Source organism: Ovis aries, chromosome 12 (genome assembly GCF_016772045.2).
Source record: "Ovis aries strain OAR_USU_Benz2616 breed Rambouillet chromosome 12, ARS-UI_Ramb_v3.0, whole genome shotgun sequence".
Taxonomy (NCBI): domain Eukaryota; kingdom Metazoa; phylum Chordata; class Mammalia; order Artiodactyla; family Bovidae; genus Ovis; species Ovis aries.
The window spans coordinates 3198117-3215461 of record NC_056065.1 but is presented as its reverse complement, the minus strand read 5'-3'; the positions used below and the strand labels follow the sequence as shown (position 1 = coordinate 3215461).

Here is a 17345-nt window from a genome sequence, read left to right as displayed (position 1 = left end):
CCAAGGTTCCCAGAGGCTGTATTCAGTTCTAGAGAGGCTCTTGCCTGGGACTTATACTGAGTTTAAACACTTGGATCAACTGTACTAGAGGTGCGGTCTCTAGGAAACCTTGATTCACCTCCTTTCTCTCTCCACACCTGGACTTGAGGCTCAGGGGGTGCCCCATGAGGGGCGCCCTCCAAGGGCAGGCTCACCGTCAGCCCGTCGGTCATGAACAGGACCAGGGCGGCTGTGATGTGGATGGCGAAGAAGGAAGAAGGGACCCCTCTGAAGTTCTTCCTCTGGCAGCAGCTGAACAGGTCCTCGTGCCCTGGATGGGACACAGGAATGGGGGACAGGTCTCAGTTCTGGCAGAAAGGAGACCACTTCCTGCCTCCCACCTTCTCCACCTTCCGACGGCTCATGAGGACAGCCTCTGTCCGTTTCGCAGGGCGGCTGGAAGCAGGGCTCAGAGAGGCTAGGCAGCGTGCCCGAGGTCACACTGCCAGGGTGAGGCAGGGTGGGGGTGCGAGCTGCTCTCCTCTCCTCCTGTCCCGTTTGCTCCATCTCTTGCCCCTCCCCACACCCCGAGACCAGCAGGGCCAAGGGTTTTTTCCCAGCCATGACCACCTGTGATCCACGTCTGCCCTCTGGGAGGGAGGGCTTAGCAGGGGAGCCTCAGAATGGGGCTTTGAGCCTGAGGGTTCCTTAAGAGTCCCCACCTGGGTGGAACTGGGGGGACAGCGAGGATGCGTCTTCCTTCTCAGGAGGCTGTGTCTCCAGGCTGAGCTCGTCCGCAGACAGCAGCAGGGGCCTCCTCTGAGGGCAGCAGCCCAGCAGGCGCTCTTTGGACAGCAGATACAGCACGGCCAAGGGCACTGGGAGCTGGGGGCGGGCAGAGGGTCAGAGCCCGCTCCCTGCCAGGCGGCCCGTTTCCCAGCCCGGCCTGCTGCACCCCCTCCGCCCAGCTGTGCGGCCGAGGTCTGCGTGGCCCTGGGAGACGATGGCTCCTTCCACAGGGTGCCCCCTGAGAGCCAGCCCCAGCTAAGACTGCCAGGTGCCTTGACCCCTGCAGGCTTGCTGTAATTGCTGCAAGACTTCAGCTGCAGTCATTTCCCTGAACAGACAGGTGCTTCTCACACGCAAAGCTTGGACTCGCATGGGGCCTCTGCTGGCACCGGACGTGCAAGAGATAAACTCCTTTCCAACATCCTTGTCCTGAGCAGGGCTGGCAATGGCCCCTCACACTCATTCACGCTGGTAGAGCATGTGATGCTTTAGAAAGGAGTTTGGCTTTTGTTCATCACAGTTCTTTAAAATGTGCTGGGGGAAATCATTAAACCTACTTTCCAGGTGGGGCAGCTGAGGCTCGGAGTTATCACTTAGTGTAAGCCTGCTGCAGTGGGAAGGTCTGAGAGCATTAGTGTGGGCCACATGGCTGACTTGAGGCAGGATTAGACTGGCGCCCAGGCATCCTGATTCTAACCAGTGCTGTCTCCATGTCAGGGGCTGTTCTGGGTGATGTACCTCACAAAAGCACAGGGGCTGCCCTCAAGGTAAACAGAGGCAGGGCCTCCTTTAGAGTGAGAAATGCATGCTACGAACAACACGCACGCAGAGCCCAGAGTCAGGTTGACTGATATTTGCGTTAATTCGCTTTGGTTTTAGGAACCCCCAGAGCAATGAGAACTGTCTCCTCTCCTGGAGTTGCCTCCACCGCCTCCCTCAGGTGCCTTGCCTGTGTCTAACTACCCTTGCCGCCAGGAAGTCCTTCGTCGAGTCTAACCTCTGCCCTTCCTGCCGTAACTGCATCCCGGCTCCTTTTGCTTTAGAAGAAGAAGCCCAGGGAGCTATGGAAGTGTCCCAGGGGCCAATGGGCTCCTCGGGGCTCACAAGCAAAGCTGGCACAGACATCAGCTAGCTGCCAGCCTCTGCCTGGCACTGCCCTGGGCAAGCCTCTACCTCGCCTGGAGACAGGCTGGCTCACACAGGCATTTCCCCAAGTCAGCTAAACACCACCCCTGTGCTGGCACCTCCTTGGGGGCACTTTGGGAGCCTCCTTCCCCTTATTAATGTCAGTCAGGCAGACCCCAGCAGCATTAGAGCCATAAACCGGGCCTGAATGGAGGAGACGGCCCTTGCCTCCGGAGTCCCGGGTCTGATGTGGGAGGTAAAGCCCTCTCTCCAATCTGATGGGGGAAACAGGAAACCCACATGCAGAGGCCTCTGGCAGCAGAACGCCTGGGTGAAGGCCAAGGGGAAACAGCTGTAAAAGAGGTGTGCTCACTCAGGTTGGGCTTTCCAGAGAGGTGGGTGGTGGGAAGGACTTCACCAGGGTTGGCTGATGTTGCCAGCAGGAACACACTGGATCTTTATTAAGAGCCCATTCAGGAAAGAGAGGCTCCACCTTAAAAGCCAGAGGATGCCAGGTGGGCTGGCCTGTGTGTTTGCATTTGCCCACATGCATGCTTAGCCCATTCTCTTCTGGGGTGGACTGTTTATCTTCAGACACAAACCAATGGAAAAAGTCCGGAAATCCTGCAGCAAACAAAGTGCCTCCAGTCTGTGCCTCGTGGAGCAAGAGAAAACAGACCTCGGGCTTAAGCTGGCTGGATGTTCCGGCTTCCTGGTCCAGAGTCTCAGCCTTGTCATTGTACTGACAGGGCCCTTTGCCTTCCTAGGTCCCCCTTGGAGGACAAGGCCCAAAGCTGCATTGTTCCCCGAACAATGATGGCCATGGGAAGAAAAGGGAAGGAGCAGAGGGAGAGGGGTGTGCTTTTGAGGCCCTCCCATGAGCACTCTGGTGCAGGGAAAGTTACAAAAGAGAAAGGAAGTGAGCAGTCGATTACAGGGCAGCTGGGAGGGCTTCGTGTCGGAGGCCAGGGTTCCAGCCTGGTCAAGTCTCTGACTGGCCCCTTTACAGGCCCTGGAGCCAGTGACGGTCTGGCTGTTTAGCGGGGCTGCTGCTGCTGCTAAGTCGCATCAGTCGTGTCCGACTCTGTGTGACCCCAGAGACGGCAGCCCACCAGGCTCTTCCATCCCTGGGATTCCCCAGGCAAGAACACTGGAGTGGGTTGCCATTTCCTGCCTTCTCAGTTAAGTGGGACTGGGTATCCTCAAAGGCCTCTTTCAATACTACCTGTATGGCGCCATTCTGAGGCCTAGCCTGCCTGCCTTGGGACGGGTGACAAGACAGACTCCAAGTCAGAGTGACAAACGATGAGGCACCTGCACCCCACAGCCAGGCAGACCCCTCCCAAACCCCAGCGCCTGCTCCACCTCCACCCCTGACCCCAGCGCCTGCTCCACCTGCACCCCCCACCTCAGCGCCTGCTCCACCTGCACCCCCCACCCCAGCGCCTGCTCCACCTGCACCCCCCACCCCAGCGCCTGCTGCACCTGCACCCCACGGCCGGGCAGACCACCCCCACCCCAGCGCCTGCTCCACCTCAGCCCCTGACCCCAGCGCCTGCTGAACCTGCACCCCCCACCCCAGCGCCTGCTGCACCTGCACCCCCCACCCCAGCGCCTGCTCCACCTGCACCCCCCACCCCAGCGCCTGCTCCACCTGCACCCCCCACCCCAGCGCCTGCTCCACCTGCACCCCACGGCCGGGCGGACCACCCCCACCCCAGCGCCTGCTCCACCTGCATCCCCCACCCCAGCGCCTGCTCCACCTGCACCCCACGGCCAGGCGGACCACCCCCAACCACAGCTCCTGCTCCACCTGCACCCCACGGCCGGGCGGACCACCCCCACCCCAGCGCCTGCTCCACCTGCATCCCCTGACCCCAGCGCCTGCTCCACCTGCACCCCCCACCCCAGCGCCTGCTGCACCTGCACCCCACGGCCGGGCGGACCACCCCCACCCCAGCGCCTGCTCCACCTCAGCCCCTGACCCCAGCGCCTGCTCCACCTGCACCCCCCACCCCAGCGCCTGCTCCACCTGCACCTCACGGCCAGGCAGACCCCCCCAAACCCCAGCGCCTGCTCCACCTGCACCCCACGGCCGGGCGGACCACCCCCACCCCAGCGCCTGCCCCTGCTGCTCCCAGCCATCAGCCCTAAGCTGGCCAGGAGCTGGCGGGGGTTCCCCGTCCTCTCGCTCTGGCCCCAGCCTGGGCTAACCTAGGCTGCAGGGCCCCAGGGGGCTTCCAGCCAGGTGCGAGTCAGCCCTGACTTGGCAGAGGAGCATGCGAGCTGGGGTGCAGAGGGCCCCGAGACCTTCCCTGGCCACCGTGTGGTGGTCTCCCCGTTCTGTCCCCACCAGGGCAGCCACCTCATGCAGGGCCCCTTGGAGGTCATCTTGTCCATCCTCCAGCCTCCATGGGGGCCCACCTCACAGCAGGAACAGGAGAAGCCCACTAGCGACTGAGGACCCCAGAGGGGAGCCTGGCATGTCCTGCAGGGCTCTGTCCCGAGGTCCACTTCAGCTGCCCTTGGAGAAGAAGAGCTGGTTGCCTTAGGGGAGCTCCGAGGACTTGGAAGTCAGCCCTGATGTCATGGCGCTAGACCTGCTCACTGTTTTACCTCCTTGGAGAATCTCAGTCCCAGGGTGTCACAACTGAAGGGCCTTAGAGGTGACCTCCTGTGACTCCCTGTGGTCAGGATCCATCTCTGGGGGTCAGCTTTCCCTTCTTCCTGAAGGCACATCTCAGCCCCAGTCCACTTCTCAGAAATGGAAGAATCTGTACTGGGAGCTGGTATGGCCTGGTAGGGGACTGTCCACTAGCCCTCACCCAGCCCTGCCCAGGGGCACTCACATTGATCAGAGCCATAATCCAGAAGGCATAGGACACACGGGTCCCTGCCCCGTCCTGCGAGGGCAGCCCAGGCAGCGTCCGGTTGGACCAAGGCTGGGCCTCAGGGTGCTGGCGGCCCAGGACCCTGGAGGCATGGAACAGATGGCTGCCGGAGGTGGCATTGGCTGTGCTGTTGGCAGGCAAGCAGTTGGCCTCAGACAGGAAAGGGTCGGCGATGAGAGGGCTCAGCAGGGCACCAAAGCCCACAAAGAAATGGAGAACCTGGGGGGGGGGAGAGAATTGAGGGTGGTGAAGGCGTGGCTCAGGCTTTGCATGACCCCACTGTGTGCCCCATCTGGGGAGCCCCTGCCTGGATGCAGCAGAGGGTGGGAGGCAGAAGGGGTGAGGAGTGAAGCTCCCGTCCCCACCTTCCTGCCTGAGATAACGTGGGGACAGTGGCCAACCCCTCCCTCACTCCCTTCTTTCCCAAAGCTTAACCCTCAGCTGGGACTATCCCCATGCTAGAATCCACCAGGTAACACCCCAAAGGGAAGAAGGGTTGATAAAGCGAAGGGCTGGACTAGAGTCTTGGGCAAGAGGGGGGAGAAGGATGGAAGAAGAAACACAGGAGACGAGAGAACAGCAAATCCTTCCATCACGCCCCTTCCCAATTTACAAAGAGCCTTTTCTCATTAGCACTTAGATTCCTGTGACTCTCTGCACACACTGGTCACCACCCTGTTTTAGAGATGAAGACACCCAAGTCCAGTATGGCCAACAGCCAGTATGGCCCAGCTGGAAGTGGTCACTCTGAACCTGACCCTGCTGCTCTTTCCAGGTCACTGTCCTGGCCGTGAGGAAGGGACACCCGGCCCGGGCAGGGGGCTGAGGAAGCTCCTTTGAGCCCTGCCCCGCCCCAGCCCCAGGCCCGCCGGGGGCTCACCTGGAGGAAGACGGCCGAGTCCTTCTGGTAGATCCTCACCAGCTGCATGTTGGCCACGGTGTCGATGCAGCCCATGGCCAGGCCGGCCAGCGCCATGATGGAGGCCAGCACCTCCACGTCCCGGCAGAAGGGGATGGTGGCAAACACCAGGGAGATGGCCAGGGAGGAGGTGAAGAGGGCCCACAGCGACTGGGCCAGGCTGCAGGGTGGGGGGCGAGGTCAGTGGATGGGGCTGCAGCCCTTCACGTGAGGACCTGCTCAGCCCCATCTACTCATCTACTTGCTGGGTAGGCCCCCAGGGAAGCCGAGACATTCCTCTCATCCTCTGGTCCGAGGGTGAAGGGAGCTGTGGCGCTCTGTCGCTTATTAGCTATAGGTTGTGGGCAAGATGTCTGAGTCTCCTCCAGTGACAGTCCCTGCCGCACAGGGTGGTCGTGAGAACTATGTAAGGGATGTTTCATAAGGCATAACTGCTATTATTGGACTTATAAAAGTGATCTTGTATCATTTACTTTAAACTGTTTGCTGATAAACAATTATGATGTGAAGATACCTCCATCCCTCCCAGGGAAGGTGTGGGGTGAACCGGTTCTGAGCGTCTCCGGGGAGCTGTGCCACGTATGTGAGGCTGGATGTGGGCCTGGGAGGGCGGCCAGGTGCCCCCTCCCACACACAGGTGTAGGGCACACCGGGCCCTCTGCAGGCTCCAGGCCCAAGCTGCCCAAATCAAGCCCTCAGCCCAGGTATCTGGGTAATCTGGTGACCCTTCTACGTGCCCAGCAAGTGTCCAGAAGCGAGGCCCTCAGCCTTCCCCACGGAGCAGTGTCTGGGTAGAGAGCTTTCCCTGGAGGAGCCCAGAGAGCTGCAGAGAGTGAGCACTGCACAGAAGCTTATGGCTTTGTCACGGCCTTTCGGGTATACCTGCCCAGCAACCGGACTCTTGAGAAAGGAAGGGAGCCTCGTGTTTTCTGAGGCCAGTCTGAAAGGCTAAGGTGGGGGCAGGGGGGCAAGGAGAGTGGGCAGAAGAAGGTTCTGGAAGGGAGGGCTTGTAGAGGAGGCACCTCAGATTATGAGAAGTTGGAGAGCCCTAGAAACCTCCATCTGACTCTCCAGACCTGGAGGGTCGAGGGGGTTGGTGAGAGTCAGTATTTACACGTCAAGACCGGCATTTCCAGCTCACTGATGACAGTGAGAGGCCCCAAGAGACACCTCAGACTGTCTTTTCCTAGGAGTTCTTGCCTCTGACCCTTTGGGCACTCAGCTTTTCATCTCGTTCCATCTTTGATTAAATCCGTTATCAGAAGGGCTCTGCTGATAGTAGCGGATCATTATTTCCTTGTTTTCTTGTTTGCAGGCTGGTCTACCCATCGTAACCACTGCCAACTCCCAGCTCAGAGCTGTGTGTGAGAAGGCAGGGGAGCCTCAGCTGCCAGAAGAGGGGGTCGTGCTGCGGGGAGGCCTACTCGGGCCCCCACCCCAGCCCCCGTCCTGCTCCCCCCGCACCCCTGGCCTCCGGCACAGACAGCCGGCCTGCTCCCCGGGCTTCACGCGCTTCTGCTTCCTGCTCCCCGGTGGGTCGTCTCCTGGTACTGGCACCGAGAAGACAGCCACACCTCACAGGCCGACAGGCCTCTCAGACGGCTCTCTCCCCTTCCTTTCCCTGCACGAGATTGACTGGGCAGCCTCCAGGGTGGCCTGACTTCAGGGGTAGCAGAGGGTCCCCGTCTCCTCCTCGAGGTCTCCCCTCTGAGCTACTCCATGGACTGGCATTGCGACTTCCTCACTCACCACTTTCTGGTAAAGCACAGATGCTCCAAGTACAAAAAGGTGGAGTAGGACCCTAAAGGATTACTCCTAAAGCTCTCCGGAAAAACACTATCATTCCTGTCTTGAAAAACCTGGATGAGAGTGGTTAAGTAGCCAGTAGTACATTCCTGGGGGCACCTGACCTGGGGGCGGTGAGCTGAGAGGGGCGGGGATGTGGGAAGGTGCGGGGAGAGAAGGGAGAACTAACGTTAGGCGGGCATGAGAACAAGGACACTTGTTCCCAGCGTCCACGACACTTGGTGCACACGACAAAGCTGTGAGCTAGACCCTGCAACTGGGCCTCGTGTGACTCACAGGAAACGGAGGTCAGAGAGGGATCAGAGACGGCTGGGAGAAGGGCTAAGAAAGCAGTGGACAGACCCCAGACCGCCGCCCAGGGCTGCTGGCTTGCTCTCTACGCCATGCTGCTTTCCCATGGAGGCGTGTGCAGTGGACAGACCCCAGACCGCCGTCCAGGGCTGCTGGCTTGCTCTCTACGCCATGCTGCTTTCCCATGGAGGCGTGTGCACGCACACGTGTGAGCGTAAAAAGGCAGGCGCTGGGCCACAGACCCCGCCAGGCTGAGAGGAGGGCGTGAGGCCAGGTTCTGCAGAGCCTTGGACTTAGGAGGCGCAGCAAACGGCTGAAGTCGCTAGAAACGAGTGCACTCTCTGTGTTCCGGGAGCTCCAGCTGCTTCCCAATAACGCTGGCTCCATCGCAAGCTTCCTAAGGACACTGCTGCCTTCTGCTCTTTGCAGGACCCACGGCTGGGCTGTGCCTGGACCCCATCCCTGAGGCGTTTGATCTGGGGTTGCTAAATATTGCCAGTGAGATGGGAATGCTTGAGGAAGGCCTGTCTTATCACCCCACGCAGCATGGCCTGGACAAAGGGATCAGAGACGGTGAGCAGGCTGATGGTATGGTGGTGACACAGAGAAGGACACAGAGGTGACAAGGTAAACAGTCTAGTGGGCCAGGTGGCCCGAAGGTGCGGAGTGAAACAGCAAGAGGCTCGGGAGACAGGGTTGGGGCTCAGAAGGGCTGGGGGCCAGTGGGCAGCCCTGCCAGGCCGCTCCTCTCTCCAGCGGGCACCCTCTCGATTTGCTGTTCTAGAGAGGGCCACTCAGTTTCCAGAGGGGGGCCTTTTGTTCCCAGGCCCAGGGACAGACAGGAGAAAGGGATGGAAAGAGAACTCGAGGAAAGGAAAGGCTGGAGGTAGGCTGGCCTGGGAAGTCCCTTCTGCTAACCCCGGGCCAAGCCGGGCCAGCTCCTGCCAACCTCAGGCCGTGGTTTGGGCTTGCAGCCTGCCAGCTGGGTTCCTGGGGTACCCTGGGGTGGGGTGGGGGCAGCCAGGGGTGAAGACCAGTTCCAAGGAAATGGGGACAGCTGCAACTCAATGAACATTGGGTTTGCATCCCAGGCTGCTTACCCTCCCCAGCTGTTTTGGTGGGGCTGTGCCCAGTCATTTTTAAAAATCACCCTGAACAAATTTCTTTAGGATGGTAATGTTGTTATCAAGAAAAAAGGAGTCCTAGAGACATCCTAGAGCCAGACTGAGATACACGAATTGGCCTGGTCACAATGATTTGGTCAAGGGTCCCTTCCAAGAATGTGGGTAGTTGAAAATCACAGAATAGCAATGTCATTCCCTGGTGGCTCAGACAGTAAAGAATCTGCCTGCAATGCACGACACCTGCGTTTAATCCCTCAAGAAGGGAGTGGCAACCCACTCCAGGATTCTTGCCTGAAGAATTCCATGGATAGCGGAGCCTGGCGGGCTACAGTCCATGGGGTTGCAAAGAGTAAGACACAACTGAGCAACTAACACTTTGCACTTTTCTTCAAGGTCACTGCCACTTTGGCAGCATGGATGTGTTTGTAATCAGAAGACTGGTCCTAGGCCCACCTTTGCTAGTTCCCAGGGGGTGGCTTGGGACAAGGCATTTACACTTAGCCCTTCTGAGCCTCAGTTTCTCTGCTGTACATTGAGGATGGTGAGCACTGCCTTGCAAGGCTCCTGTGCGGCGGGAGTGAGATGTCCGCTTGTCCCCCTCTGCTCAGCCTAACCCTCGCTCAGCCATCTGCAGCTCACCTGCAGGTCCCAGGCTGCCCCAGGGGGACACACTGGCCCGCTCAGCATTCAGGGTCAGAGGCCTGGAGCCAGCTCTTGCCTGACCCCTGGCCCCGCGCCTGGTTCTCGCTGCCAAGCCCTCTGGGGCGATCCTGTGAGGCTGGCCGGGAAACTACCAGAGTGGCACCAAGGACCGAAGAGCCCTACCCTCATTTTACACATCGGGAGGCGGGCCCAGACGAGAGACAGGTGTGAGACAGGCCCCGCGGGGACCCAGCTTCTGACCGCAACCTGGGAGAAGGCCAGTGTGGTATCACTGCCTGTCCCTCCCTCGTTGGGGTTCTGAAGCCAGTGCCGGCTGGTGGAAAGAAGGGCCCTGGTCCCCCAAGACAGTCTGGGGAGCCCTTCGTCAGGAAGCCGGGGAAATGTCCGAGTTACTTATTAACGGCCCCACACAGGAGGTGCAGACAGGGGCAGGAGCAGAGCCAGGCCCTCTCCGCGGGCAGTGCTGAGCTGCCACCCACCTTGGCCATGTGACCTTGAGCACGGCTGACTGCTCAGCCCGGGGCTCGGCCTTGCCCAGAGGGCACCTGTGACCCCCACACGCCCGCGCTGGCTTTTCTGGTTCTGTGATAAGAGGTGGGGCTGCCTGGCTCTGAAACAGGGGAAGGGCTTGAACAGGCAGATGTCAGCCAGGGTCCCACCCAAGACTGCCAGGGTGTGGGGAAGAATGCGGCCTCATTCCCCTCACAGTTTTACCGCAAGGGAGTCCCTCTGTCCACCTCGGACAAGCCCCTCCCCGAAGGGCAAGGGGCAGAAGGCAGACCCAGGAGGCGTCAGAGGCATCCAGACATTCTCCACCCCACAGGGGCAAGGGTGGGCTGCAGACTCTGGTCCAGCCCGGGAGAAAAGGGAGGGCTGGCACCCAGTAGGAGGAGCAAGGGAAAGCCCTCCAGTGGGATCACCCCCACACTCACACCCCAGCCTGTTTGATACCGTCTGCTAAGGCTGAGGGGACCCTGAAGGAAGAACAAGGCAGCCTGACTTGGGAGGGATCTCAGCCAAAGGCGGCTGCCCTACTAGACCCAGATCACGGCAGCAGCCTCGCATGACGCCGTCCCCTGGCCTGGCGGGTGCTGGGCCCACACGGAGTGCCCCCTGCACACCGGTTAAACTTGTAGCCCTGTCTGCCTGAAACGCCTCTGCCCACACCCTTTGTTTGCACGGCTCTCTCCTGCAGTCAAGTGTCAGCACAGAGAGGTCTTCCCCACAGAGTTAAAGTAACCCCAACTCTGTAACTCCACATCCTTACCTTGCTTTATTTCCTTCATCTCACTAAAATCGTCCTCCAGAATATAAGCACCTTAGGAGCAGAGACCTGTGTCATATTCACCCTGAAAACAGGGTCTGGCTCAAGAGGTATTTGTTAAATTACTGGATTAAAGGATAGGATGGGTTTTGAGATTTTTTAAATTAAAAAAAATTGAGATATAATTTACATGCCATAAACTATCTATTCAAAGCACACAATTAAATGTTTTTTCAAAAATTTATTCAGAGTTATGAACTCATCACCATGATCTATGAGCATTTATATCACCCCCAAAAGAAACCCTTCACCCATTAGCAGTCACTCCCCGTTCCTCTCTGGACGAACCCTTAGCCCTAAGAAACTACTCATTTACTTTCTGTCTCTAGAGATTTTCCCAACTCTGGACTTTCATGAAAATGGCACCATAAGAGTGCGTGGTCTCCTGTGACCGGCCTCTTTCACTTAGCATAACGTTGTCAAAGATCACCCATTTATAGGAAGAGTCAGGACTTCGTGTCTTTTTATGACTGAATCATATTCCATTATGTGGACAGACCACGTTTTGTTTGCCCATCCGTCTGCGGATAAACATTTGGCTGTTATGAACAGCGGCTATGATGCTATATAATGCTGCTATGAACACTCATGTACCAGTTTTCGTGTGGACATGTTTTCAGTTCTTTGAAGAAAATACCTAAGAGTGAAACTGTTGGGCCAGACGCTGTCTCCCGTGGAGACAGATTTTTAAAGCCCAGGTCTGCTGCACGCTGGAAGGTGGGCAAGCTGCTGGCGGGAGAGGAGGAGGCTTTCTAGATGGGAGACCAACCCGGGCCTGGCTCAGAGAAGGGAACTGGCTTTCGCACTGTGTTCCCAAGACCACCTCTGAGCCACCAGGGAAGCCCAGATCCCCTGGAGAAGGAAATGGTAACCCACTCCAGTATTCTTGCCTGGAGAATCCCATGGACGGAGAAGCTTGGTAGGCTATAGTCCCTGGGGGCGCAAAGAGTCAGACACAACTGAGCGACTTCACTTTCCCTTTCCCTTTCCCAAGACCACGGGGAGCCAGCATCCTGGAGAAGTAGGTCAGAGGGTGGCCGGGGGGGATGTCCACGGAGAGCGGGTTCCATGCAGTGGGCAGGGGAGAGTCAGAGGTGGGTCTTGGGAAGGTGGGACTTGTAAGAAATTGAGGGAAAAAAAGAAAGGTAGAGAAAAAGGTAGTTGTTAATAGAGCAAAGAGAAGACGGACTCAAGCCTTTAATTAAGAGCACACACGCAGAGGAAACGCCCAGGCAAGGCTGGGGAAAGGTTGGGGAAGCTCTGAAAGCCATTTATCTGCCCTGATATCTTTGAGATCAAGGGGTCTCCCAAACTGCCCAGAGTTGTAAGACAGGTCCCCGTGAAACCAGGAACAAAACCCCAACCTTTTGTCTAAATACCCACCCCTTCTTCCGGTCTGACAAAGCACATATCTACACACCCTGCCAGCTAGGTGGCTTTGGGCTTTTTTCTGAAAAGTTTCCTGCTCTTGATAAGATTTTTCTAAGGAAGGTCGTGTCCAGCTTCTTCTAGCCCTAAACATACCCTTCTCCCCTCTCGGCCTACATGTAGTGCCTCCTTTGAGCTCTCCGACGGTGTCAGAAGAGAGGGAGAGCTGGTCCCCTGCCTCCCCCAGAAGAGGGCTCCTGCCCTCCTCTGCGCCCAGGCTGATGTTGAGGCTCTCCACACCCAGTCCCTCCAGAGCACATCCCCATGGAGGCAACCAGAAAGCCGATTCAGCCCTGCTCCTTGGCGCAGGCCAAGGACTGGGCAGGACCCGAGCAGGAGCCCTGAGAAAGGGCGCTGCTCTGACTGTCCCCTCCCTGGCGTGTGCCATCCCACACTTTCCCCGCTCCCTCGCAACAGCTGGCCCTCCCGTCCCAGTTTGTTACACCAACCCCCCACTGCAGAACTCGCAGCACACTTGCAGTAATCACTTAAGCTGAAAAGCACTAGCAGCGGTGGCATTAGCATTTTAGCTCGCGGTGAGGCCCGAGCTCAGGAGTCAAGGCTGAGAGGCCGATTTCAGGCTGGCAGAGGTTCTGTTTGCTTTGAGGATGGAGGACTGTGGTGAGCTGTCCAGCTCTAGGTAGGTGATGACTCCTGTCTGTGCACAAGCCACTCCTGTGACCTCCCTCTACTTCCACTGACGTCTACTTTGCTCTTAACCAAGGGATAGGATTAGGACATGTCGTCTTGCCATAGGAGGACTGAGGTTCACAATTTAAACCTGAATCACAGGTGGGACACACTCCCCGTGCCCTACCCGACCCCCACCCCTCACGTCCCAGCAGGAGGCCCCAGAAGCCCACAGTGTCCTCCCCGGGAGTGTCCGCTTAAAAATCCTCAGCCCATGAGCATGGACTGTATGCCTCTGCCTGGAGAGTATACGGTATAACTTGTGCCCTGCAGAGCTGAAGCTGACTACTATGAGTCAGCTTGCTTTTTTATGAAAAAGCAAGAGGCATTTCCAAACTATCTGGTTCTAGATACAAATGTGTGGGTTCATATCCTGGCCAGCTTAATAGCTCTGTGAACTGGGGCAAATTTCTTAAGCTCGTTGTGATTTGGCCTCCTTCTGCACAAAATGGAGATAATAGACCTTATCTACCGATTGTCATGAAGGTTAAATGAGTTGATACAAGAACGTTACTAAGAAAGAAGTATAGGCTTGTGTGCTCAGCCATGTCTGACTCTTTGAGACCCTGTCAGGCTCCTCTGTCCAAGGAATATTCCTGGCAAAATACTGGACTGGATTGCCATTTCCTTCTCCAGGGGATCTTCCCCACCCAGGTATGGAAACTGTGTCTCCCGCATGCCGTCACTGGCAGGTGGATTCTTTACCCCTGCGCCACCTCAGAAGCCCAAGTAAGAACAGTGTGTGGCATGGCCTAAATGCTCAAAAAAGCAAGCTATTATTGTTACCATGATTACTCTCCTTTTCCCTGAGCCCGTTTCCTGTGCCAAGACCCTTCCCACTGCCTGTTTAGGGCCCCTCATTGAGTAAGGAGCCCTGAGGGAGGTCCTGAGTAGGTAAGGAAGAGCTGGCCCAGTTCGGTGTGTATCTTTGCTGTTCTCCCAAATCCTGGCATGCCAACCTGCCGTTTAGAATTATCCTCATTCCCTTTCCTGTTCTTTGCCCTACACAGGTTTCTAAAAAGTTCCAGGTAAGGGAGCTTTGGTAAGTCAAAATACTTAAAAACAAAAACAGAAAAATACCCTGAATGATTTCTAAAGAAACCCGTAGGCAGAATCAGAAAGAATCTCGAGCTTTTTCTCAAGATTTTCTGAGTTCTCCATGCATCCACTCTTGTACAAAACCCACAGAAACACTAGTGTCCATAAGGATACTTGCTTCTTAAGAGGAGACTTCTTTGGTTTACAGGAGGATTTTGGCCGTGGGGATAATCACTCGTGAATCGATCATGCTTGGTCAGCTGGGCGGCATAAAGTGGGGTCTCCATGCACGGACACTGTACTCCTCTCCATCAGCTCTAGGGGACCCGCCTCACAGACACTTCCAGCAGTGAGCGGAAGGGCAGAGCTTCTGCCCAGAATCCCACCCCCACATGCCCCCAGAGGCTTCCACTGTGGCTTGGTTCCCAGGCTTCTGCTTGTCTGAGGCCATGCAGTCCAGGAAACCACCCAGCCAGAAGCCAGGACTAGGGACGCCTCCAGCAGCCTCTGGCTCGCAAGTCATCCAGCCCCTGCTTTGAGTCTCCTCTCCCCGGTGCCCCAGGAGAGTGGATCCTGCCGCCTTTCCAAAGGGCTGCATGGAGGTGGCCCTGTCAAATTCAAGCCTGGAGAACGAGGCTCTGCAATGGTAGGCAAAGGGGAGCCTCTGGGGGCCATGCCAGACAGAGCCCAGAGCCCTGCCCTGGGGCAGACACTGGGCAGGAATAACATGGGGTGGGAGAAGCGGAGGGAGACCCCAGGCCAGAGATGGAGGGTCACCTCACTAAGCTATGGGTGGGTCACCGTGCACCTCCCCCTTCGGTGAACTCAGCGCTAAGGTCCTGCTTGTCTCAGAGGCGGAAGGGTGCTGCCTGCAGGGGCCAACGCAGGAACCCTGGGGCCCCCAGGAGCAGGACCACACAGGACCCACCAGCCCTGTGGTCACCAGGGAAGGGACACCCTTTGTTGGCTGCTCTGGAGCTGAGGATCTGAGTGGAGCTGCCCCAGGGCACTCTGTCCGGCTGCAGCCAGCCCTGGCATCGAGCACAGCCCCTGAGGTCCACTCCGTCTCCTGCCACCTCACTTCCAATTCCGCCCCCAGCGGCAGGGGCTACGGACAAACCTCAAACAGGTTGTGCCAGAGGCGACCCCGCAGCCTCTGGGAGCTCGCTGCCACTCTCCCTAGGGGGTTGGGGTGGGATAAGCAGCATGAGGGCTGGGTCTATGAGTAAGGGCAAATAAATAATCCAGAAGTCACCTTCAGTCTCCGGAGAGAGTTTTGGGGAGAGAGCTGGGGAGGGGGTGGGTCGGGAGGCAGCCCTCCGGCTAAGGCAGGGCACGGCTGGCAGGGCGGGGAGGGGTGATCGCGGCCTTCCGGAGGCAGGGGCGACCCTCGGCGCGAGCCCCGCGGGGGGCAGAACGAGGGCGACAGGAAGGGCCGGGGGCTGGCACTCACGTCCTCTTGAAGACGCCCCCGAGGGCGCTGCCCAGCAGGAGGCAGAGCTGCTGCGAGAAGAGGACCCAGGAGATCTCGGGCAGCGAGCTGCGCGTCTGGCAGCGCAGGTCCAGCAGCGTCGGCCCCAGGAAGGCGATGCACAGGCCGAAGCTGAAGAAGACGCTCCAGTAGGTGAGCGTGGGCTGCAGGTTGCGGCGGAGCAGCCCCGACACCCGGACGTCGCAGCCCATGGCCCCGGCCGGCGGGCTCGCGGCTACTGGTGCGGGCGCGCGCGGTGCCCGAGTGCCGCTTCGCCCGCCCGCCCGCCGGCGGGAGGGCCAGCCGGGCCCGGGAGCCCGGGGCCGGGGGAGGGGCGGGGGCGGGCGGGGAGGGGCCGCCCGGCGAGGGGCCCCGCCCTCGGGCCCAGGGAGCGCCCGGGGCGCCGCGCCTGCCGTGGGCACCGCGTCCGGGCCCGCGCTTTCCCCGCGTGGTGCCGGGCGCGGGTCTCGCCTCCTCACCACACCCAGGTTTCCGCTCTCCCCCGGCTACGGGAGATCCTCCGGGAGCCACTTGTCACCCCACCCCGTCTCCCATCCAGCTCCGTGTCTTTCCAGTCTCCCTATCCGGCCCCCCGGGGTCGGAGGGCCCTGCACGCCCATTGGCGAGCTCGGCAAACTGAGAGCCTGCGACGTCCAGTAAGGACCCCCGGAGGCTGGGGAGCGGGGTCTTCCGGCGCTTCTCTGAGGCTGGAGCTGCTAGCCCCCCTCAGACAGCGTTCTGGGCTGTGCTTTCATAGTGAAGGGACCCCGAGACCTCCCCGCTAAACTAGGGGCTTCGCTGATGGACTTCGGGCGTCCGACAGCGCCCGGTCTCCCCCTGGAATAGAAGGCAAAATCTCCTGCATACGTTTTTTCTCGGCAGAGTATTCCTGGCTTTCACCCCAAAGATCGCTCTAAGCTCAGCAGAAGGGCCTGAGACACATCTCCTTGGTGCCCAGTCCAGGTGGGATGGAGGAACACGGAGGTGTTCTTCCGCACACATCTCTCTCCTTTCCTCCTTATTGAGAAGGGGGCGAGAGGAGGGTGGGAAGAGCAGGGTAGTGACTTGGAGGAATTCTAAAATCGTCCTCGAGGGAAAGAAGAAAAGAGTTTTGGGGAAAAATGCTTTTTTTTTCTTCACTGGAAGAAGAGCTGGCTGGGGGGTGGAGTGGGAGGGTGTTAAACTCCAGACTGGGAGTCCTTCCAGGAGCCTGCAGTTGACACAGGCTGTTCCTCCCCCCAGGTGGCCACGTGGCTGTTGGGTCCTGTGTGGTCCTGCTCATGAGGGAGCCAGGCACCCGTCCTGCACTGACCTCTGGGGCAGAGCAGAAAGGCCCCTCAGGTCACGCTCTGGTAGTGGCAGAAGCCATGACGTCATGACCTCTTGCCCCTCAAGGGGGACCAAGGCTGAAAGGGCTGAGGAGATAAGGGGGTGGGTGTCCCCATGATAGTTTGACACGTGGTGGAGGCAACCAGCTTCTCTTGCACGTGCCTGTCCCCTCTCACTGGGGCACCCTAGCATCTGCTCCATCCTCCCAGTTTGTAGGCACCGGGGTGGGGAGCCCCAGGGTCCCTCTGGCTTGGTTGGTCTATAGTTGAAGACAGTTACTTGTTCAGTAGTGATTATGTTGGGCCTGCACAGTACTTGCAATTAAGTAAAATGTTATCCTCCGGGGAGGGGGGAGAAAAATAGAGTCCTCTCTGCCACTCTCAAAGAATTCCAGAAGCTCAGAGTTGGAAGGAGTTATCTCCGGTTGAGTCCCCTGTTCCCACCCCATCACTGCTGATAAACGCTCATCAGTACAGTG

At 58.5% G+C, this 17345-nt stretch overlaps 1 protein-coding gene across 2 annotated transcripts in view; it reads right to left on the bottom strand.

Moving 5' to 3' along the window:
* Positions 1-15924, bottom strand: part of MFSD4A (major facilitator superfamily domain containing 4A) — a 28031-nt gene extending 12107 nt beyond the window's left edge. For both annotated transcript variants that reach the window (XM_060396284.1, XM_012186949.5), the window contains exons 1-5: positions 15521-15924; positions 5665-5863; positions 4743-5003; positions 702-864; positions 195-310 (exon numbers count right to left, since the gene is read on the bottom strand). In XM_060396284.1, the coding sequence (XP_060252267.1) occupies positions 195-310; positions 702-864; positions 4743-5003; positions 5665-5863; positions 15521-15750 (969 nt within the window). In that variant the 5' untranslated portion in view covers positions 15751-15924. The remainder of the gene's footprint in view (positions 1-194; positions 311-701; positions 865-4742; positions 5004-5664; positions 5864-15520) is intronic.
* Between the last annotated feature and the right edge of the window lie 1421 nt (positions 15925-17345).